This window comes from Tauraco erythrolophus, chromosome 7, assembly GCF_009769465.1.
Source record: "Tauraco erythrolophus isolate bTauEry1 chromosome 7, bTauEry1.pri, whole genome shotgun sequence".
NCBI lineage: Eukaryota > Metazoa > Chordata > Aves > Musophagiformes > Musophagidae > Tauraco > Tauraco erythrolophus.
In genome coordinates this window covers 45,460,237-45,484,430 of record NC_141471.1, presented here as the reverse complement: position 1 = coordinate 45,484,430, position 24,194 = coordinate 45,460,237, and the positions used below count along the sequence as shown (strand labels likewise).

The following is a 24,194-nucleotide window of genomic DNA, read 5'->3' as shown; positions in this document are numbered from 1 at the left end:
CTGCTGGAAGTTCATCTCTCTTTGGCAGGTAGTCCAAAAAATAACCATTCAGTGGGTTCACTAAATAACAACTCGGCACTCCTTCAAAATTCTTCAGATTCTGTCGATCTGTCACTGTGTTACACAACTCATTCTTCTTCAATCCACTGTGAAACAGTCAAAGAATGTTCAGTGTTTATAGTATTATATTTCACTATTTGTTTTTGCAATCATGCAAGAAAGAGGTTGAAACCATATGCTCAACAATGTTGCAGCTACTACTGATTCATAACAAGAAGCTTTTTGACACAGACCGTTGAACGTATGGACTTAGAATGGATTTACAGCTAATTTCCACCAGTTTGAGAAGAAAATAAGGCCATGAGGTTACAACCTGAAAACTGTAATTAAGCAATCACTCCACTTCAGTGGGACTGAAATCAGTTTAGGAAAGATACACTTGATTTGATCGAGATTTGCCTCTGTACTGTGAAGCTTAGGTCAATATTACATTCTTTATAAAGACATTTGAACTGAAAAGAAAGCATTTTATCTAATAGAATAAAAAATGACTGGCAAATACTGTTTGACCTGACTATATTCAATAATAAGCTATTACTTATGATATCTTGGACGTTTGTAACTTCCACAATGTCAAATCAGTGTACATTTATACATTGATATAAAAAAAACCTGTTAGAACTGTCTCTGCGAAAATAATTTAAAAATAATTATGCTATTAAGATGCTTCACCAGTTATAGTCGAGGAGGTGTTAATTAGTCAGCCACTTACTCAAACACCTCAATAAAAATATCAGGAATGAACACAGAAGGGTAAAAAGAAAAGACAAAAAAGCTACATCTAGAGGTCAGAAGTAAGATTTGCTAAAAATCTGAGACTTTGCAAATGATATTCCTAACAAAACACCTAACAAAACTCCTAACACCTAACAAAAGGCTTCTTACATAGATAAATGAAAAACAAGGACAGATCCCAGAGGTGGGCTCCCCACACAGTAAGGATGGGGTACACATTAAAGGTACTTCAGAAGCAGCCCCAACAGGATGAGGACATTGCCTCAATTTCCCACATAAGCCATTCAGACAGCAGAGGCAGCTTTCTGGGAATGATGATTTGGGCGGACAAATGAATACAGTCATAGGAGATGAAAAACCCAGAGAAGTCACTGAACTCAAGGTGGAGGTGCAAGCAAAATGAGGAACCAGGACTGGATCATCTCTACTGCAAAGCAATGGAAGAGCTGGCACACCTAAGCACAGGTCCACTGGCCAGGACTAAAGTATATTAATGAAGACAGAACATAGATAAACCAAAGATAGAGCTAGCTAACCTCATTTTTTAAAATAAAATGACCTATTTTCTAGACAAAGGACATGCAGCAGATCTAAACTCTCTGAAGGTCAATAAAGTATTTCAGGCAGTGCTACACAGAAACTACTAAACTTTGGGGATGATAAAGAATTACCGAAAGAGGAAATGACAACAGGTTGTGCTAAAAGACAAGCTATACTGCTTCAGTGGGAGCGTCACTAAAATCTCCGTAAGGATTGTTCTCATCTAATATTTTTAATAATGCCCTTGAATAATAAGATTTAGGGAAATTATGAAGTTGTGAGGCACTTTTGGTAAAGAGGCAGATTGAACTATCATACAGGAAGGACTGAACAGAGCAAGGTGCAAATTCATGAAGATAATTAGGCTAATATGTGATTTCCTTTATATGATAGGAGCATTTGCTGGAAACCTGGAAGAAGGAGAAAACCTAGGTGTATCAGTGAATTACAGGATGACTGCATCACCAAGGTCATGTGCTCAGGGGAAAAAACATGTCATTTTACAGTGCAGCAAAGTAGTCCCAGTGAAGAGAAGGAAGCATTAATGCTATTGTACAAAAGGCTGGAATACATTGAGCACTGGCTGTCCCAGAAAAACGAATTCAAAGTGGAATAGATCCAAAGAAGGGTCATTGTCACAGCCAGAGGTACAAAATCTCTAGGTTACTGCAAATGCATATTAATGTTGGCATAGTAAGCCTAGCAAATGAAGATGCAGGCAAGATTTTTGACTATAAATTAATGTGGTGAACATCCAGAAGGGAGAAGAGTTACTGAAGTTAGGGGAAAATGATTGACCAAGAACAGATGGACGTAAAATGAATAGGAGACCTTTAGGTTGGAAATTAAAAATGCTGTGCTAAGCCTCAGATCAAAGGTGTTCTGAAACAAGCCTCCTGATAGGATTAGCAAGAGGCAAAAAATCAAACTATTTAATCAGGTTTTGGAAAGGATTATATAGCGTGGTTCCTGGATACAGCAGGAATCCTGAGTCTTATAAACTGGTCACTAAGTCCTTAGAGTACATTATTATAATTTTTACACAACTCCTGCACTAGATAAATCATGATGTAATAAAAAGTAATATATAGATCAGCTAGTTTCCCCTACTTATGTAAATTGGTCCTTGAATACACTTGCATAACATAATGATAATTTATGGAAGTGCTTTTGTTCTAAGGATTAGGAAGGTGCCAGTCTCCTTCATCAACTTATTGCTGCAGGCGTGATTCTCTTCTCATTCTCACTGTTTCATGCCTAGGCAACTCAATTTTCTTAAGCGAAGTTAACTCTTGATTTATAATGGTAAAAATCAGATCCAATATTTCCCTTTGTAGCTAGGACAGGCTTATTTTAATATTTAACATGAAACCCCTAAATGTTAGTAGTATCATTGTGAGGCCGTGTTTAGAAACATCAGTCAAGATAAGCCCTTGTTCTATCAGACTTTTCACAAACATCTAGTGAAAGCTATTTAGTGGTATGACAGTTCTATAATTTAAATAGATAGGATTAAAAAAAAAGACAAATGAGAAACTGAGGCTGAGAAGAAAGATGTTTTCTCCAAGGTCACACAACAGATCAGTGGCAGAAGAAAAAGTATCTGTCGCTAAGTGCTCTAAGCCTATGTGCATCCTCTGAAACCAGTGCAAGGAAAGGCAGGCTTGGGTCAAAAAGGAGCTCGGGCAAGGCTGAATACAGCTATACATTACACTTACAGCTGAACAAGTATGCATAATTTCCATTTGGAATTTGCTTCCAATAACAGTTGAATTCTCTGGGACAAAACTCCATAAGAATATAATATTTTTAAAAAATATTACAATAATTAACTTTGCAGTTTACACCTTTGATTCTTACATGACCCTCTTCCTACTCGGTTGTATATAAAAGGACATTTTGTCAATAGCTTAAAACTTGACTCGATCCTTCACTATCAGGATTCACATTTAAAACTTTGATGGGTTGTGCCAGTCTTAAAAATTCTTACTTTGGAGTCATCATACTACAGTGCTGCCCCGACATTAGTTCTATAACACAGCTGTTCCTCAATACTGCTCTTCTGGGTTCTCAAGGCTATTCTCTTCTCCAAAGCTGGCCAGTGCCTCATCTGTAATGGAAATGTTGATTTTCTGCAGTGTAGGGATGGAGTTTGGGAATCCTGAAGGAGATGTGGGTCCCTTTCCACTGGAGAGCTGTCCTGCAGCAACATCCTCTATCTTTAAACTGCACTAGGGAAACAAGAACACATCTCCATCGTGGGAAAGGGACCCACTGCTGAGTGCAGTAGGCACCCACAGTAGATCCTTCCCAGCCTTGGCACCAAGTACTGTGAAATCTCTGTGCTCCCAGAGCACAGAGTGTATTCAAAGCTTTTTGCTGCCTGTGGCAGATGAAAATTGTTGCCTTGTGTTTCCACCCTCACAGAACTTGCACGTCTGGTAACTGCACTCTATGACCATCTGTGTTGCAAACGGGTTTGTATCCTGCTTACTACATGCATATCGTCTGATTTGCTTAAGCCAGCAGAGCTCTCACTGCAGAGGTTGGATAACATGAGCATCAACTGCAAGACAATGGACATTCCTAGGCAAAAAAAAGAGGTGATCCCTGACGGAGGATGAATTTGAGAGGACTGTAATATACATGTATAACATGCCTCTTTAGTTCACAGCACACACAAGCATGCATAACCATAATGCGATACACATGGTAAAATATCTGATGGCGAGCTAAACTGAGAAATCATCTGACAAATTTATATCACGTGCTTACCTAATTCACCTCTCTGCTGAGCCCATTACTTTCTGCACACTCATTAATCTAACTCTTGGCCTATAATTAATACCATGTGCTTACGCAGTCCATCGCTCTCTCCTGATCCTATCACATTCTGCCTACTTATTAATCTACCACCTGGACAATAACTAACTTGACCAGTGCTCAAACAAGGAATTTTTGCTCAAAATGGCAAACACGATATATTAACCTTGCAGTTCATGTTCAGGTTTTTGACTTAGTGTAAATTTAAAACTTCACGTAAATGCAAATCTACACGTCACCAGAGACGTTACATATATTATGTGAAACAAATAAAGTATTAGTGATTTTCAGTCTTAGTTGATGTACATGAAGTTGGAAAAGTTAGAACAGGCTGCAGGCTTTGTACAAAACGAGAGATTGATTTTTTTTAACATGCACTGCATTCTTCCACAGAAGGCACTCTAATGTCTATTGATTAATAACCATGTTTTAAAAAAATAGCCCCCTTTGATAAAACTTACTACTTTTAAACAGTTGTTGTGTTAAGATTTTTCTTGACAACGAAGGCTGACGGTTAAGGTTGCATCTTTTCTGTTAAAAAGAAATCAATATTCCATAACCTCAACTAGAATTTCCTGGCTTCAAAATCTCTAGGGTACCTTTCAAATTTAGTGTCAGCCTTCTTCTTTTCCAAATATCTTTCCATTTATGTCTATAGATTTGTATGAAAAAAATCTGTTTTTTTCCACTAATGTAAATGTCTTTAAAAAAATCTTAGACTGATGGTTTATCCATTTAGTATTCACACTATCTGTAGAATACTTGAAAGAAGAGAAAATCTTACTAGAACTGTTAAGCCTTTTTAGCATAAACCAGCAAAGCACAAGTTCCTCAAATGCAAGGGCTTGTCTACTGGAAACGCTTGTGGTTCTCCTTTCAATGTTTTCTAAGTGAATCCACATGTGGTGTGTCTTGCTGTCATCACAAAACATGTCCAGTTTCACTAGGGGGCTCTAGCAGAGTGTCAAAAGGGTCTGGAAACCTAACTTGGATATATCTTTTTCTGCCATTCATATTAATTTGTATTAATTTCTACAACAGCAGAACAAATGACTGCAGCAATACTTTGATGTGATTCCAGAAGAGCTGTATAATCAAACGTACAAAACCCTACGCTTGAGTACGAGATGTAACTTGGGCGAATAGTTTACACCTGTTTCCTTTTAGAGGAGTGAGTTGGTTGAGCTTGGGCACTGCTTTTCTCTCCTGGGTACTTTCCTCAACGCAACAGCACTGGGCACTAAAGAGGGTCAGTAAGCCTGTGCTCAGCTGAGTCTGAAATTACCCACTTAGTAGCACTGAGACAACATCCATATACAGCCGGTGCTGGGTGAGAGGCAGGCAGAAATGACCTCATGCGAGCCTGCCTGTCCCAAAGGAACATTGCCAATTACTGTCTTGATTATCAGAGTTATAGAATTGGCAGTCCTTGATTTTCTGCATCGGGAAACACTGGGATTAAAATTGTTCAGCAGAACTTTGGCATTGGTATTTGGCTAGTTATTTCAACCTCTAAACTCTTTAGCCTTAAAAGTTCAAGTAAGTTCATGTTCAAAGGATCTCTTAAAAATACACAGCTAAAAGTTAAAAGACTAGCTGGAGATTCCAATTTCTAAGGATTATTTCCTGTTTACTTTTCATACCAGCTAGCCGAACTCTCACATTTCATCTTGGAGGCAGGACTCAACTGTCTGCAGAGGACATAGTTTGTTCCCTTTACACTCATACAGGCAAAGGCAAGACGGACTCCCGGCTCTGTTTGCTAAAAAGGTAGTGCAACAACCGGGAGGTAGAGAAAGCCGTCTCGGGAGAGCGACACTGAACGCAGCACAAGGAGCTTCTTTGTTCGAGAGCATAGGAATCAAAACACTGAAACTGCTGTGGTATTTTGGGTATTATCCAAAACAACAGAGTCACTAGTGAGAAAATGAAAACTGATATATTTCAATTGGACAGTTTGTACTTTTTATGCTACATTCATGCACAACAATCAAAAGGCAAGAATCTGGAGTCCTTACTCAGCCTCACTTCTCACCAAAGTAGGGGTTTTACTCTGCTTATGAAATAAAAAACGTTTGTTGTTGCTTTTAAAGACAGACTGATTACATTCAGCCATGGGCCAGAGGAAGACAGAAAAAAAAATAATAAGGGCATTTGTTAAGACATTGACCTTTCTAAAAGGCCTGTAAGGGCTTGAGAACTGGCCAGAAGAGAAGTTCTCCCAAACACACTTTATAATTATCAATAGTAGTTTTTCCATATGCTGCTCTGCTCGCACCCTTCATGCTTCCATTGTCATATTTCTTCTGCAGCCATTATGCAGAAAATATTCCAGACTGACAAGAATATCTATCTGTGCAAACACAGTGACTACTTATGGTCACATGTTTTTTCTTGCAACTAAAAGAGAGTAAGTGTAAAACCAGTGTGCACATAGAGTATTAGGGTAGAGCATTTCTGTTGGTTCACTAAAACAAATAAATTAGCCTTTAAAGAGGAAGAGTACACGTATTATTTGTAATAAAGATTTGAATCAAAAAAGTTTTACATAAATGCCATCATTAATAAAAATGATTATCTATATGTGAATTGACTTTAAACAACACATTGTTCAAAGTTTTCCCTGAGCCATCAGACAGCCTTCGGGGACTACAGGAAAAACACACTAATATGGCAAACGTTATAAATCCCCAGAATAACTCTTATCCCATTTATGTTTTGATTCTGTCATTGCTATCCATCTACCCGTATCCCGAGGCAGTAACGAAATACAAGACTTGTTTCAAGTAGGGATGACTGAGCACTGTACTTTGAAAGCTATAGTTTACTAAACAGAGCCCAGACTGCCGTCAGTGCATTAAATGTTATGCCGATATGAGTCCAGCCTCACACTGCCATAACTCTTCTGGAGCTTGTCTTCCATTGCAACTAGTGAGAGGGACCAGGGCACATGACAAAGCAACAAAACTGGCAAATTTGAGGCATTCTCATTTGGACACAGTGCAGTCAATATGGTCAAAAAGTCGTGAAGACTCCCTTTATGAAGGGTACATTTTCAAGAGTCTGAGTCACACATGAGCCTAAAGGTAAATTTTTCATCACGTACACAAGATTCAGGAATCTTGTTTCACAAAACCCCAAAGGTTGTGCAAGCACAAAGATGTGGGAGGTTTTCAGATGTGACCCTTCTATGACAGCAAAAGAAAATTTTTTATACTATTTTTTCTGAAATAGCAATGCTACCTTAACCTATTTGATATTAATTTTCCATGGCTTTTAGCATGAGACTAGCAAAAATCATTGATAACAAAAAATAAAAACCCTTTCAAGATTGTATTCACAGTTGGCATCAACCAATTGCTGGCAAGGTTAAAGTTACAGGAAAAATCATGAGTTAAATTGTGATATACCTGCAGAGTCCTTGACTGCCCATCTGACTTTCATTAGGAAAAAAATTACGACTGTTTTTTATTTTGGTTGCTATCTGCCTTTAAGGACATCACAAAAGTAAGAAGACAAAGGAGGCTAGGGAATGGAAAGCAATATATGCAAATGTTTTCCTGTTAATATATATGTTATTGCTATCTGTTAGGGTCAGAGGTTTATCTGGTTGTAGTGAAAAAGCTACAGAAGGAATTAGAGATACAGTCTTTTACTATAGTGGTGATTTTTTAATCCACCAAGTAAACAGATACAGAATGCACACATGCACATGTCAGGAAAATGCAGCTGACATCGATATATAAAGGGAAACAAAGGAGCAACATCTTTGGCAGCCCCACCTACTGCAGGGGATGTCACTGAAAAAAGAACACAGTATTTAAATGAGTGGGCAGGCAGGTAGCAAAGGAGAGGAGATGGGCAGGCAGAGCAGAGGCAGGCAGACACCGGGTGGTAGCGCCATGCGGCACAGCTCTTCCATCCCACTGGCAGCTTGCCAGCCTGGGAGGAAAACTGTCCTGTCTGTGCACAGGCACGTTGAATGAAAAACCTCCTCGTCTCCTCTACAGCATCGTCCTGCCTATTCTTCTGTCATTAGGGACACTACGTGCTGTTAAATTATACATAAATAGCAAGTAGGACTTTGTCGGAAATGAAAAGCTAATCATCCCGTAACATGATTTAGTGGATACTTACAATCAAAACAAAGAATAACCACCAGCATTTGAGTAATTCAGACTGTGCTTTCTGTAAGAGTTCATCTCTACTCACAAAGAATAATAGAGGCTTAACAAAATATTTTCCTTCCTGGGGCAAGGGGAATGTAATATTTATCTGCACTGTTTTCCAGTGGGACATCACGTACCACAATCAATCATCTCATAAAATATTATGAAGTAAAGTGGTGGCAATTTAGATAATACCATGGCAAACTAAGTTACATGAAGAAACAAAAAGCTAACCAAATCAGAAAGTTCCCAGTTTCATCAGCTCACATGGTTTACAGAAACTCACATCTTAAATTCTGCCAACCTTTATCATAATCTTTTCTTCATTTTTTTAAGCTATGGAGGTGCCTAGAATAGAGTCTATAGTTAGGCATGAAACTACAGCAAACTTACAATGGACACAGACTATTTTCTTTCAAAATAGGCCATTAATTCTGATGCCTCTTGAGTCCTCTGTGTAGTAATTCTCCGAAAACTTTTCAGACATTTCTAATAAAGAATTCATCTCTGAGTGAAACCTGGGGAATGGTAGTTCTGCCTTTTTGCTTTTATACTTCTTCAGTACTAAATGCCTTCATGTCCATTATTTAAGAACATAATCTTGGAAACACATGGGAAAAATCTTTCAGTGAAAAGACTGGAATTGCTACAGACAACACATGGAGGCAACCCACAATGGCAAAGACACTGGAACTAAAACGTTACACAACTTGCCCACTGTCCCTCTGCTTTTCCTCCTACAAGCACATACCCTTTCATTGACACAACCCTCTGGCTGGCAACGAACACAAATTTAACTCTGCATATTGAGGTATCCCTCACTATAAAGTTATTTTTCTTTTCACAGCCCTTTACCAAGGGGTAAATACATCCAACTACCACACCAAAATATTCACCGATTCTAGTATTGCACAAAATGCTTTGCTAAACATTGGTCAAATAAAAACCACACATATACACAAAAACTGGGATTGCTAAAGTGCTTAGGTTCTCCTTTCAGAAGGGAGTCTGTCTGCAAGGATCAGAGATCTTTTAGCTTCCACAAGTCTGATAACTCATCATATACACATATTTAAGATTTCTTGTGGTCTGCAATTAAATCCAAATATAGAATACAGGACTGCTTTTAACTGGGAGTTTGTTCAATACAGCTTGTCACCCTGCAAGTGACAGCAAAAAAACCAGCAGTAGCTTTACTCCATTGAGATGGAAACTTCCATCGGGGTCCTGGACAGAGGTGCAGAACCGCAGTGGTGGGAACTGGGCTTCCAGGAGACAGTCAGTTCCATGCTATGGTCATTGCGTGGAGAGAAAAAAGCTGAAGAACTTGTCTCCAAAGAGTTGAGGGATGTGGAAGGGGGATTCAAATGGCGATGAGAGTCCTGTGCTACTAAATGAGCATGTGGTGTAATTATACCCATGTTGTTGTATAGTAACTCCCACTAGAGGTTACTCTATTGTGAAGTCAAATATTTGAACACACATGCCAATTAAAAACAATTGTAAGCTATACACCTTCATTTTAATTTTACCCTCCTCATATAAATCAATGTATTGATGCTTATGTGGAGTGCACATTTGAATTTTGATCAATGACATCTTTAAGCGGATCCATACCTGAGAAACTGACCAAAGGTAGGAAGCGAAACTAAAGCAATCTGTACATAGTGGAATTCAGTATGTTGTTTCCTTCTGGTATATTGCTTACATTTAGGCAAAGTGCATCAAAACTCTTCTATGAGGTAAACAAAAAATCACCTGCATTGCTTCTAATGAACGTTAGTATAAGAGTAATGTAGCTTTAAGTAGGCGTTATAAATTGACGAAAGATGACAATTTACTCAGGGAAGAAAAAAGACGTGACTGGTCAAATCATAAAGCAGATTCTTCAGATTTGGCAGAGACTCTGCAAGACAGCTGTGCTTTACCCTTTTCCAGTACTTCAAATGCATTACTGAGGCATTGAGGACCCCTTAAAGTATATACAACTACAAAGGACTTTTTTGATGGATAAGCATATGAGGGAGGGGTAATTTCTTGATCCTGGCAATTCAAAGTATGCAGGAATGCAGTTATCTTGCAGTCACTGAAGCAAAGCTTCAGAAGCAACACTTCAGAGCTTGTTATTCTCTTACAGTCAATGCAATTAGATAACATATCATCCATCCTCCCCTTTGGACAAAATCAAATGGTGCTCTAAGCTTAAAGAAGCAGAAACTTTACAGCAGAGGGCTTGTCAAAGGAAGCAGCTGGCTGATCTTACATGACCTAGGACTTCAACCTGGCTGACAAGTAGAATGAGGCTGCAGTGTAAGCACTTTTAGCTGGATATAAGCAAGTATCCACTTACTGTTGGTTGCATAACATATGGCGGATGAGGCATCCATGAAGTACTCTGGACGCATATCAAATACTTTTAATTAGCACAGAAAAGTTTAAAAACAGAACTCAAGATTTACTTGAAAATACTCTTTCTATTGCAACTACAGAGCAAATTTTGGCTAACAACTTAAGCCATGTAACTCAATGCAAAACTTATTTATGCTTCATGAAGTTATTGACAAAGGAAAAAGCTTTCAAATTTCATTTGATAATGTTTTCTACCAAAGTCAGAAGTCTGAGCGATTGCAGCCCTTCTATGATCCACACTGTTTTATCTCATAAAGCAGTCTTCAATATTCCATGTTGTCCTATTTTTTCAATTGTATTGTTTGCTTTCATCCGTCAATACAATAATGAACATGTCATCCGGTTGACAGTGCAGAAGACATAAAACGTTCAAAGTTTATTTCCAAAATTATTCATATGAACTTTCAAAGGTATAACATTTTCAGAGATCCCAAAACGATTTACCCAATTTTCGTTAAGAACTGCAGATCTAATTCAGAGTTTCTGAAGCTTGTTCTAATCGAAAGCTTCCATGGCAAAGCTGGCTTAAGATGTCCCTGCCCCCCAGGATCAGCTCTTACCTTGGGCATCGTGGGCTCTGTTTCCACCAGAACTCTATATGCCTCACCAAAATCTGTCTTTGTTGTTCTGCCTTGTTACTGATACATAACAGATTCCATGGATCTACCAATTTTACTAACAACTAAATGCACTACAGAGTTCTTGTGCATTTGTGGTGGCATCTCTGAGCCGTAACTCCCTCTTGTGCTAAGTGTGAACGGCCCACAAGCTATGACAACTCATACTCAACCCCAAGAACTGTGTATCCCAGTTTCCTTTTGCATCAGTTGGCTCCACAACACACAGGAAGTACACATAAGTAGAGCTGTGCTACAGCCATCAGTGGGAGACTCACTAGCTATCCCCAAGCCCGCAGAGATGAACATGCGGCATCTCAGACTGAGCATGAGCAGGGATGACTAGGAGAAAACTACAAGGTCTCGATTCTCCAGATGCCCTGTGATTTTGTTCATGAAGCAAGTGGTGAGAATTAATTGTATAATTGTGTGCCTCAACACTTGTTGAAGATTATCAAAGTAGATTTTTTATTGAAAAGCAAGTTCAGCGAAACATCTTCACAACCAAAACCAGTGCACACATATGCAAATACACCTCTACTACAAAATTTTTTGTTGTGAATCCCCACAAGTAAAAATATATTAGAAATGCCACAGCTTGCTGCTGTTCATTGCTCCCATTCTGGCACGCTTTGCAGTTCCTTCTCTGGGACAGGGCAAAAGTGTTTGGGCTCACACCACAAACTATCCAAGGAGAATGATATGGGTTAAAGAAAAAAATTTAAAAAATCAATGTTTAGGTACAAATGCATCCAACCATGCAAGTGTATCAAAACATGGTTTCGATGCAATGGTTTGAGTCATGACGGCAGAAGGGAGGAACTGTGAACTGTAGAGCAGTGATGGGAATAAGTGGCTGAGTGGCCTGAACTCAGTGGCCTGAGAGAAGAGGGAGGAGGTATGACTCTTAAGCCAGCTTTGCTACTGAGAGAAGTGCATGTGAACTGTACTCGTGTCTCTAGCACTGACATTTCTTTGGTGTTGCCATTTACTGAAATTTATTGAATTTATCTCAGCAAAACAACTTTTGTTTGACAAGTGCTACATAGCCATCTAAAATTAAATACACAAAAAGTCAAAGAAAATTACAAGAATCAGTTATCTTTGACGATCAAGTTTAAAACACAGTAAGTGTAAGCACAACCTCCCTGAATTACCTGCGAGTAGTAGCATATTGTCTCAACAAAACCACCCCAACAAACCAACTCTAGCATTAAGAACAACTCACCATGCAGCTTTGCAATTTTAGGTAGCTTATCTCAGGTAAGGCTCAGGATTAGAGGAGCCCTGATGCTAAAGGACAGAAACAACTGAAATGGGAAAATGTATAGCCAATGACCAGCTTTAGAGTGAAGTGATATGTTGCCAGAGAACAGCTAGTAATAAAACTATACAACCTGGTTTTGACTTCCATCTCAGAAAGCCAGAGCATGGCAATAATTTCCCAGTGGACATCTGTGAGGGATATGCTGAAAAGAGAAATTCTGAACGACAAAATGTGTGGGAGACTAAAGAAGGATATGAGGATGGTTATCCTCAAGTAACTTGCTTTGTCAGGGATTACTGGATAAAAATGAGTGCTTTTAAAGGATGCCGTTACTGCAGCAAATACAGCTGAGGTCAAAAGGTCAAAATACGAGGCAGTCAACATAAATTATAAAAAAAAACATTGAAAAAAAACTTTTGGCTAATGAACGGAAGTCAAAATGACAAAACATTTCAATAAGAATGAAAAGCTTCTGCTGTTGTCAACTGGAAATGAAACAAAATGCTGTTTACTAGAGAAGCTGATTGAAATAAGAAAAAAGTACAGTGGCTTTCATTGCAAGTGTAAAGAATGCAGGAAACACTTCAACTCTACACCAGATGATACCTGAATACTACTAGAAAGTCTTTTGTTTAAAGCGTGACTCAAGAGCACAAGCACTCACACAATTTTCTGTGGTACACATTCTGCCTTCATCCACATCCAAAACATAATTAACTGGGAAACATAGTAGACAAGCACAAATCTGACGTACCTGATATGTAGAGACAGGGGAAGCAGCAATGAATGGCGTGATTGATGTCTGTGGAATCATGCGGTTTGTTGGAATACTGTATGGTGAGGAATAAAATCTGAAACAAAGAACAAAGTGAGATTTTTTGAACTTTTCGACTGCTAGGCTCTGACTAACTAATTCACTGCCTCCCGGGCAAAGACAGAAAGAGTCTACCCAGGCAATTATGTCCATCTATTTCCAAAACCCAATATAGAAGCTGTGATGGCTCCACTGAATAGATCTCAAAAATGGAAAGGAGGAGGAATATTACACCAAGCATATTTTTTTCACTTCAACTAGCACAAATATAGAACTTCACAATACAAGAAGTAATTATCTGAAATGCAAAGACAGCTGATTTCCAGAGTGCTAGCTAGTGAAACGAAATTTCTTACGCGATATCGAAGACAATATTACTGAATTTCATTTTTACATGCAGTACTGTTTTCTTTTCAGATATTAACGCTTCAGTGCTGGGAATAACACATTCCATATACATGCCTGAATTATTTTATTAAGGGATGGCTACAAAAACTCTGGCTGAAATTTCCATATTCATGTAGGCAGAGAGCAAAAAACCCACCTTCTGGTGAATGTATCATGACTTATGAGACTAAATGCCCCAGGCAGCACTGAAAATCTCAGATTTAGTTGTTTTTATTTCCACTGTTGCATGCTATGAACAAAAGTTGCACTATCTCTTGCTCAATGGTAATAAATGTTACATTCTTCTCCTTCTCTGTGAGTTAATTATTATTGATAAAATTATCACTTGGAAAATAATCACTACTCATGGATTGTGTAAGTACTTAATATGTGTGTGCTTGTAAAAATTTTGCCGTTTTTTCAGTTTTAACTGTAACCCAGAAAATAAAATTATCTAAAATAAGAATTTTTGTGGTCTTGCAGCTATCAGAATACTGATAATTTGGACTCCGGAGAGAGAAACACTCCTGTGCAGAGTTCTCTTGTCCGATTTAAACCCATGCAGATCCTTCTTGTATAACGTGCACAAATCTACAAGTAACAGAAGATTTTGCACATAGCTCTCTCTGTATCAGTGAAGTGGATTATTCTCCCTGCCTTTTTTATGTTTTTTTTCTCCCCACGCTGAGGCAATCAACAGTAGCTTTCCATGAGAGCCATGTAACAAAAAAAAATCATTACTGGTGTTTAAACAAGTGCTCTATTTCCTGATCACCCTGGCATCCCGGATTTAGTGCTAATCAGTCTAGTTCAGACTGGATGCATTCATTCTGGATGCAGGCTTTAATAACCACTGACTTTGTTCAACCAATAGCCTCAGAAAAACAGGCTGCCGTCTTTGAAGGTTGGGCAGAAACGTTCGAAGTTCGGAGGGAGAGGGAGACAGAGAAGCAATCATTTTGTTCTCTCCATTCCAAATAAGATCTTAAAATGCCAAAAGCAGCAGGTGGCGTCTGAGTGATTTTTTGTTTAACAGAAATATATGCTATTTTAGGAACATTTATCTGCCCTTACAATGCTTGCACAGAGACTATTTAAAACTGTGCCTTTGCCCAATTATATATATGTCCTATTATGAGAATCTTACAAGCATTTGTATTCCACTGCTTGTATCAAACACTGAGTTCATAAAACATTGGAGGAGAAAGAACTTTTACAGCACTAGTCAGGTTGATCTATGGCATTAGTATGATGCATATGTTATCTAAGTCCTGTTACAAGGGTCTTCTCCAAGATCAAGGTTAACCAGAAATCACTTTGGCTGTGCTGTTGCTAAGTGGATGAACTAAGAAATGCTGCGTGCGGCAAATAAAACCCAACACTCTACAGGTAAAATGTATAATAGAAATACATAGAAATCTCTTGAACTGAAGGACAGTATAAAACCAAAATTCTTTTGAGAAAATAACATATTTTTGTTCATTCTGCTCTCATTCTGTCCATCAGCCTGGCACTGATGCTGCACTCACACCGCATATGAACTGCTCGGACAAAGACAAGTGCAGGGAACAAATGACCTTCCACTTGGAAGTAATGCTGACTCTCTGGAATAAACTCTCCAATAAATCCTAGCAAATACTACCAAAGTTACAGAAAACGTGCTAAGCCAAGAAATTGACAGACAGCTAACCATTTCAGTTTCAGCTTAGAGATGCAGTTATCTGAATAGTACATAAGCTTGTAGAATATACACTCTGGTAATGTGAAAAATACAACCCTTCCAACAGCCCTGCCAATACCATTTATCTGTCACAGTTTGGAATACTCTCAAATAAGCATCAAATAAAATATACTATCAGGACATTCAGCTATATTGTAAAAATGCATGCACCAAAGCGTCAAAGTAGAGCAAGGAAGGAAATCTGATGCAGCAAATGACAGTGTGAGAAAATTCAGTTCATATATTTCAATTTTAAAAATAATAAATCAAGTTTAACAATCTGAGTCACTGTGACAGGCTGTAGGTCAATCATTTTGCAAGCAGGAATCTCTTACACCCAGAGAGAAAGGCTTGTCTTCCTGCCACAGAGTCACTTGTGCCCAAAGGGATTGAAAAAAAGGATGTGGATATCTCTGCCATGCTTGAAGTACAGTGGTATGGTGAGGATAGGAGTGTCCTCACTGGGGACAGACTCAAGCAAAGCCCCCCCAGGTGTGGGATGCTCAACCTGCCACAGTGCTGGAACCACACACTGCCCTGGCAGGGCCTTCTCACAAAGAAGGCTCAACACGCTGTCACCCATGGGACATGGAGGCATCTCCTCAGATGCCTTTTACATACAAATAGGCTTATGTCCTAATATCTAATTGGCATAAGTGACATGCTGGAGACTTAAAAAAGAGACAGAAAAAGTAAAAACACCAGAGTGTTCTGTTCTGGTGTAAACCCTGCAGCATCCCAACAAGATCTGCAGCTGCTGACCTTGCTATATTTAATCTTAGGCTTTCTTACTTTTTTTGTTTAGGCTTAGTGAGAGACGACATGTGGTGGAAGGTGCATGTTGTAGATAAATCCAAGGGAATACAGGATTTGCAGTCATCAGAATATGTACATCAGAAAGAGGGGTGGAAAGAAGTATGAATTGTACCCATACAATGGGCGTGGACCCATTTTAGATATATTGTTCAATTAGCCCCAAGTTTCCTAGCATTAAAATGTATGGTGTGTTACAGTGTATTTGAGAGCTATAGGATTTGTGATAGGTGACCTGTGAGCTCTAAGGAGAGCTCTCCAAAAGGCTCAGCTGCATTTTCCACAAATGCAGTTCACATCTTTATACTGGCCTGTGCAGTTTTTTGCAGGTGCGAGCCAGTGTCCCTGCTCCTCAGCTGCAATTGCAACGGTAGAAGCAAAAGTGAAGAAAGGCAGGTGGTAAGGACAAGGCAAACCAGACATTGCCCTTGTATTAAAAATAGATCTTTGCAGCACACTCAGATTCTATAAGCACAGGGAAAACTCATCACTAGGAGGCAAAAGATGTTCCTGGATGTTGATGGAAAGGAGTTTATAAAGGGCTCAAAGAAAATGTTTTAAAGAGATTTTAAAAAGAACCACATTCCCAATACATCATCAGGAACACACAGGCAATGCTTTAGGAACAGTTTCTGTTGCTTAACAGACAAAGCACATACTCCCCTCCTACATCAACCCTCCCTCCGCATTTGGGGACTGCATTATCTGTAGCGTCTGGTCGCTATTTCCCTGCCAAAAAATAGAAAAAAAAAATCCATATGGTTCCCATCCTATGGGGGAATGTGCAAGCTTCCACACAGAATCTGCACAAGAGCAAGACCCTATTTGCACTGCAATAAACACCATTTGCTCATGCCTCGTGCCTGCAGGCAGTACTGAAAAAGTTAGATTCATAAATAGTATCCTGGGGCTCACATAATGTAAGAGTATACCAAGCGTTATCAAGGCAGCAATTTTCTGTTGCAATAAGCCACAGAGTCAGATGTTTGAGATGAAAAAGACCTATCTGAATACTGAGCCTATTGGCCAGCAAATGCGCAGTATAGTCCCCCAGATATCAGATATTACACTGATACAGTACATCGCAATCTTAGTCAAATGGCCAGGAGGACTCAAGCCTCAGGAACATTTTAAATGAGCATCCTCACGGTGCAAGTACAAGAGCTCTATTTTGTTCTTTGTATAAGTGCATTAAACCACTAAAAACAATATTAATACCACAAATTGAAAAATCAATAGCATATTACAACAGGCACACTACTCCCCAAAATAAAACCTGAGTACCTTTGTAAATGCAATTCAGAAAAGGCTGATTATAAACCAAAAAAGGCACAGAGAGACTGACAGGGGAAAAGAGCTTATCTACTGAAGTGTGTGGTTACCACGTCTTCAGTAACTCATACTGCAACTCTATGGTACACTACAGGCCAGATTCTCCATTATACCAGTTTTTACACTGACGTAACTCCTCTGGATGCTTAAACAGAGTTACATGGGCATAAAAAAACAATATAATGAAATGGAGAATCAAGCTTTACAACGTAATAGACTCAGAAGAAAATTATCTATTCCTTTGTGGGGAAAAGATCTTAGTTATTTTTAGTGAAAGCCTCTCTCTCGTTCTCTTCTGTTTTACTCCTGCTATAGATTTTCAAGGTAAATACCCAGTTATGCAGTAATAAAAGGGATAGTACTACACCATGAGCAATGAGAACCCACCTTTTCATCTGGACAACATACAAAAGTCCAGATTCTTCCCTGAGGTTTAGTTATGCCCAAATCCAAACCCTACTATAATCCATGCCTCTTAAGGAATTGCAAATTTTAAATAACCACCCCATGCCACCTACAGAGACATGTTTCTCTAGTAGGCTTCTATTCCACATATAATCCTATGTGGACTTAGCAACTTACATGCACCGAATGCATCTGTCAATCCTATAGAGGACCCTATTAAATTTCAGCATGTGCAGTTAATCTTTCTTTTTAAGTTTTATTGGGAATTCATACCTCACCTGAATCTTCACCTCGGCTTGAGTATCTTTACATCTCCCATCTCCAGCCTCAGTTCGCTAAGCTCCACACTGGTGGACACCCAAAGGACTGAGCAACTTGTGCTTAGCACAGTACGTCAAGAACTCCTGAGCTGTGTGCAGGGTCAACACCTGCTTAGCCTGACTGCACCGAACAGGCCTGCTACAAGGAGACAGATTTTGTTTTACAGACCTTTGGGTAACATTGCCCCATGCAAAACTTTGGCTTTGTCCACCTTGATGCCAAAGTATCATGCAGTATTTTACCCACAGAGCCGGTATGGGCACACCATCAAGGCAACAGGGCTGCAAGCAGCAGCTTTGTGCTCACTTCCAGACTGTCTTCACTGTGAGGAAGAGCAATGTGTTCGGCTAATGGCCCTTCACTGAAGACTAAGATAACCTGTTTTACCTCACACTGATTAAAAGCCTTTAACTCTCTTCCACCACGGCCACGCACCTGCTATGATCCCCATGTGTTGTGTCTGTCAGCAACAAATCGCATTTGCACATTTTACAAGCAAAGCATCGAGGTGCTCCCGGACTTAGCTAAACTAAAACCCACGAGCTAGACTTTTATTGTACTTGCAAGTAAAGAGGCTTATGAAAAATAGTAAAAATTTATAACTCCAGGATATGCAGAGACTGTTAAGCAAACGCCTGGGGAGCTAAAAAGAAACTGTGTAACCAAAGGGTCCTGGTGATCCTCAGGTGACAGCAGGTGTAACTTGTGGTGGACAAATCAATTTTTCTGCATAGTAAGAGCTTCTCCTCATGATACTGCATACCATCATAATCTCACCATAAGAGCATTTTAAATGAGATGGTTTTGTCCTGATGAAATTGAAAACATTTTGACACTCCAGAAAGAGATATGTCAAAGCAGTAATTAATTGTCACTCAGAGAGATATCCAGTGCTGCAGTTTATTTCATACTTTACAAATAAAAGAACATTTAAAAAACTGCAGAGTTGAAATTCTCCATTGGGTACTATTTTCTTCTCCCAACAATCACCGACAGCATGTTCAAATAATCTAGTGAACAAACCGCTTGAGCAGCCTGAACACCTGAGAAGCATGGATATTCTCTGGTACAGATAATGTCTGATTCTGAGATAACTTTCATAATTTCAAAAAAAATATTCTTGAAGCAAAATGATATTAATCTCAAAGGATCATTCAAATTAAAGTTTCCAAAACATTCATGCAACTGACATGCAGGAATTCCTTTGAAATAAAAGCCAGTTGTCCAGATGAAACACTAGTGGATTATGAACTAGCGATAGTTTTATTTATAGCCTATAATGTGTTACCAACCGAAATGTATGACGAGAGAGGAGAAAGACTCGTTTGAGAGGTCAGAACAGGGAAACAGAACCAGAGGATTCTGAAAACACAACTATCCAAAAACCCTCTTTTTTCTGAGTTGCAATGATTTGGCCGCTTCTCCACAACATGAGAATATCATGAGTCCTACAAAGCTACTGCTTGTAAAGGTTAATTAAGTAAAACATACTAACTATTATGATTTTTCTTTTAAAATTACTAGGAATGTTATTTTTTTCCTAAATGCTTCAATTAGCAGTGCCCTAACAAATATTTCACAAATAAACCCATTCTCGCCTGTATCAATACATTCTCCCCTTCAGCTGGAGAACACAGACAGCAGTATGCATGGAATTTGATAATCATATCAAACATCTCTCTGATCAAAGAGTGACTGTCAAAGAGTTCAGGGCTGACCCTCCTGCTTCTCTTCAAATTGTTGTTAACCTATCTGAAAGGATAGCTAGATTTCAAGGCTCTGTTTTTCTAGCTCATTAAATAATTGGAAATGTAATCGCACAGGTAAAGAATCCGATGATGTATCTTCTCTGCTAAATTTGAAAAAAAGTTACAATTCTTTGTGTTAGCAAACTGTAGTTGAGAAATGAAGAAGAACGTTGCTCAGAATTTTACACCTAAATCTCATCTGCTTACACACTAATTTAAGGCTTTCTCCCTGTTTGGCATTTCTATCCAGACAATGCCATGGAAGCCAGCCAGCCTGTAGAGAGAACCCCACATGAAGTAACAGCTCTATTATCCAAAATATGCTGGAACCTTCAATGATTACTTTAACAAAACCAAAGTCAGTAAAGGGAAACTTTACTGGTTTCCATTTCATGACAGACAGATTGAAAAAACATCCACTAGCATTTGCCAAATAGAGATGGAAACTATTAGGAAAAACAACTTCCCATTCAAATGGATATTACAAACAAGAGAGCATAAAAACAAAAGGGAAACTAAAAGAACTCGACAATATAGCATTATATGTTTCAGACAAAATATGACTGAGTGAATTTGCTTCTGAATAAGTTTCACCACAGAAAGAAAAAACAGAAGATGGCATTCAAAATAATTTTTAAAAAGGCATAAGAAAACATGCATTCCTTACCCATTCTGTATAGCAGCTGTTGGATCGTAAGTCAAAGCCATGCCAGCCTGCACATAGTTAGGGGAGAGAAAAACAGTTTTTTTACTATTACTGCAGAAAAAAAAAAAAATAAAGAAAAAAAGAAGACATTAAACATATTCTAAGCCAATATGAATAAAAACTGAATGCAATTTAGACGGAAATCTAAATTCTCCAGGGAAGCTCAGATGGCCCAAAGCAGCACGGACAGATTGGCTACATCCCCTGCCTGAGAGATCCCTGAGAAGCAGATCTGTTCAGTATGTTGGTTGTCATCTCTCCATAACATTTAGGCCAAATGGTGTTTTTGTTGCACCAGTAGCAGTTAATAACTCCGCTGAGATCAATGCATTTACATCCCATTGCACACTACAACAAGACAGGGCCAAATCCTGCTGTTGCCTGTGAGACAGGTGGTTGGTGAATACTCTAACGCCAACTTCACGAGAGCTTCTCAGGAAGGAGTCTCTTCTTTCCTACAGAGTCCACACCCTGTATGACCCCAGACATCTACCATTTACCTGGGTTGTCACTCGTACTTACAGTTAATTCGTTACCATGAGACAAGAAAGAAAGTGGGCTTTGAAGCAGAACAGACCACGAAAAAAAAAAAAGAAAAATAAAGTGCTTGAGCTTTTAAACAGAGCTTTTAAAATACTTTAGAGGTCTGGACAGCTAATGAATTTGTTAATGGGCTACACAAAGCCTTTCAACTGCAGTTGACCACCAAGCAGATGGTGACCTGTGCGAAAGGATTTGGCAGTGTCAAAACAGCATCCAGTTAACAAACGTCACCACTGCCATCATTAGCAAACACATCCACAGGTACCGCAGGAAAGGCAAGGAGAGAGCAGAGCCGGAGACTGAATTTCCCGCTCCACCTTATGCTCCAAGACGGCAGTCAGGGCCGTGTGGGCAGGACCAGCCTTTTCCTCAGCATCCGCTTTAAGACCGACAATCTCTCCTCCCATACATTGCATTTGCTTTGACTTTTTGTCTTATTTATTTTTTTTTAACCCCCTTCATGAAGTACTTTCCAACACAAGACACTACCAAGAGATGGGAAGACATGTCTCTTTGTGCAGGGCTAAAAGGAGAGAGGAGAGGACCCCATTACTCAAGGTGCTCCTCTCTCTTTGAAAGCATCTGAAAAATGGCCATGGCACCATCCCACCCCAAGGCACTGTATTTCTCTCCACTTGTCATACAGACCATATGCTCGCTGCCTGAGACAGGAGACAGAAGTGTTTGTTTCAAGGACAGGTGCTTTACAAAATGTGCAGCAGGGTCCATGCTCCTGGTGGGAGTTTTAAGGGCCCTGGACCCATCTACCAAACTACTTTTGAATAATAGCATCTGCTCCCTTCCAGATGGCTGCTCAGACAGGTCAGGAAAGCGTTTGGGCTTGGCCAGCTCCCATGCAGCCAGGTGAGCACCAGGGTAAAAGCTCTGGTGACGAGCAGGCAGAGCGGGCAGCACTCCTGGAAGAGCAAGGTTAGCCCATCAGCTGCACACCGGTCTACGAAGAGATGGGCCAAGTTTCCAGAGGCAAAAAATAATTTCTGGTCTGAAAGGGTAGGCTTCACACTACCTTATCTAGCTAAAAAAAAAAGTTCATGTCATTATTAAATTTGTATATTTTTCTCATTATTCTTTTAAGCAGATGCTAGGGCAAATGCTTTGCTTATTGAAAATGTCATGATTTTAATAAAACATGTACTATCTCTCAAGCAAAGGATAATTCAGGAGACTAGATAGCTATTTTTTGAAAATGTATTCATTTCATACAAAGAAAAATGAAAAGGGCTATTTCTTTAAGTTTAAAATGTCAAAGAATCATATTGAGGGTGATTCCAACCACTGCTAATTTTGAAGTAAAAAATAAATTAGCTTAGAAAATCACAAGGGATCATCTCAACTTGTTTTTATATTCTCATGTCTTATACATTCTCAGCATATTATATTGTTTGGTAAGGTTGGATTAATTACTACTGGAAAGGTATGCAGTTCATCCCAAAAGAGAGCCAATAAAACTTTAATATCATAAACATTTTTTGTCTGCAATACATTTTAGAGAAAAAAAAATCCTCTCTTATTTTTCTTTCTCTTTTCAACACTTGTAAAATTTGTTATTGCTCTTTTCATATTCCCACCCTGGTAAAGACAACTTAAATAGTATGTACAAGCCCTAGAGGGACAGAAAAATTAGTTCCAACAATTTAAAAAAAAACCTTAAAAATAACTTAAGATATTCTCTATAAATTGAGGTGTTGACATTTTAACATCTCATCACACATCTACTCAAGACTAAGAAAAAAACCCCTTACATTCCCTTGGGAAAGGAGAGATCCAAGCTTTCTAAATAGGGGAGTTTCTAGACCTAACGGTTCTTAGAGTTGCCTGGATGAGAGGTCACTACATCCCACAGCTCGCATTAGTGTAACTGGGGGACAAAGTCACAGTGGGGGAGGGAGAGTTGGGAGGAAAGGGGAAAATGTACAATTACTTATTTTAGTTTCTTTGACATAAATAAGTTTGAGGGTGCAGAAAGGATAAACTGCAGCAGCTCTTTCACTGGAGCCCTAACAACGCTTAGTGTCCAGGCGAGACCTGCAAACACATATTTATGCTGCTCTCGGTTACTTATCTCATGGATATTTGAGCAGGCGGTTGTGCACAGCCCCTCAGCTTCCCCTCCAACCCCATCACGCCCTGCACCTGCAGATGGGAGCATACAAACTGCAGGTACTCTGTTCTTCAGATACTAGCATCATGTCCATTACATATCATTGGTGCTAGGAATAACATCATTGTGGGCCCCATTAGCACAAAATATGAAAGGCTAGATTCTCATCTCCTTACCCATGCTCCATATCCATACTGCACGGTGACAAATTACCAGAATTTGTTCAAGTACTTCAGCAGTGACCACTATAAAAGTCACTATCATGTTTGCCAGTGAATAGAAGTTTCACATCAGACAAATACGCCGCCGCGTGCGGCAACACGCGCATATGGCACACCACCTACAGTTGGCCCAGTAATATTGCTAATATTCCCCCTCGCTGAATAGCCTTAAACAGCTGCTATTTCAAATAGCTGCTAACAGAGGACTATTTACTTCTTTCTCATCAAGTTGTGCAATTCCTCCCTACAAAATTACACTGGCTGAAAGCCCAGGAGAGGCAACAGTTAGCCCAGACCAGTAAAAGATTTATGGTGTGAAGCATCCTCATTCATCAGGAATAAAAACTGATGAGCAATAATAACTTACTGGAAAATTGTCTGCACTTTCCTCCATAGCACACAAACAGGAATTCCAAAAATACCAAATATAGAATATGAGGGT

General features: G+C 39.2%; 1 protein-coding gene across 2 annotated transcripts in view; it reads right to left on the bottom strand.

The window, feature by feature from the left end:
• Positions 1 to 24,194, bottom strand: part of RBMS3 (RNA binding motif single stranded interacting protein 3) — a 721,097-nt gene that overhangs the window by 53,746 nt on the left and 643,157 nt on the right. For both annotated transcript variants that reach the window (XM_086614511.1, XM_086614510.1), the window contains 3 exons: positions 20,828 to 20,874; positions 13,375 to 13,471; positions 10,678 to 10,740 (listed from right to left, as the gene is read on the bottom strand). In XM_086614511.1, the coding sequence (XP_086470637.1) occupies positions 10,678 to 10,740; positions 13,375 to 13,471; positions 20,828 to 20,874 (207 nt within the window). The remainder of the gene's footprint in view (positions 1 to 10,677; positions 10,741 to 13,374; positions 13,472 to 20,827; positions 20,875 to 24,194) is intronic.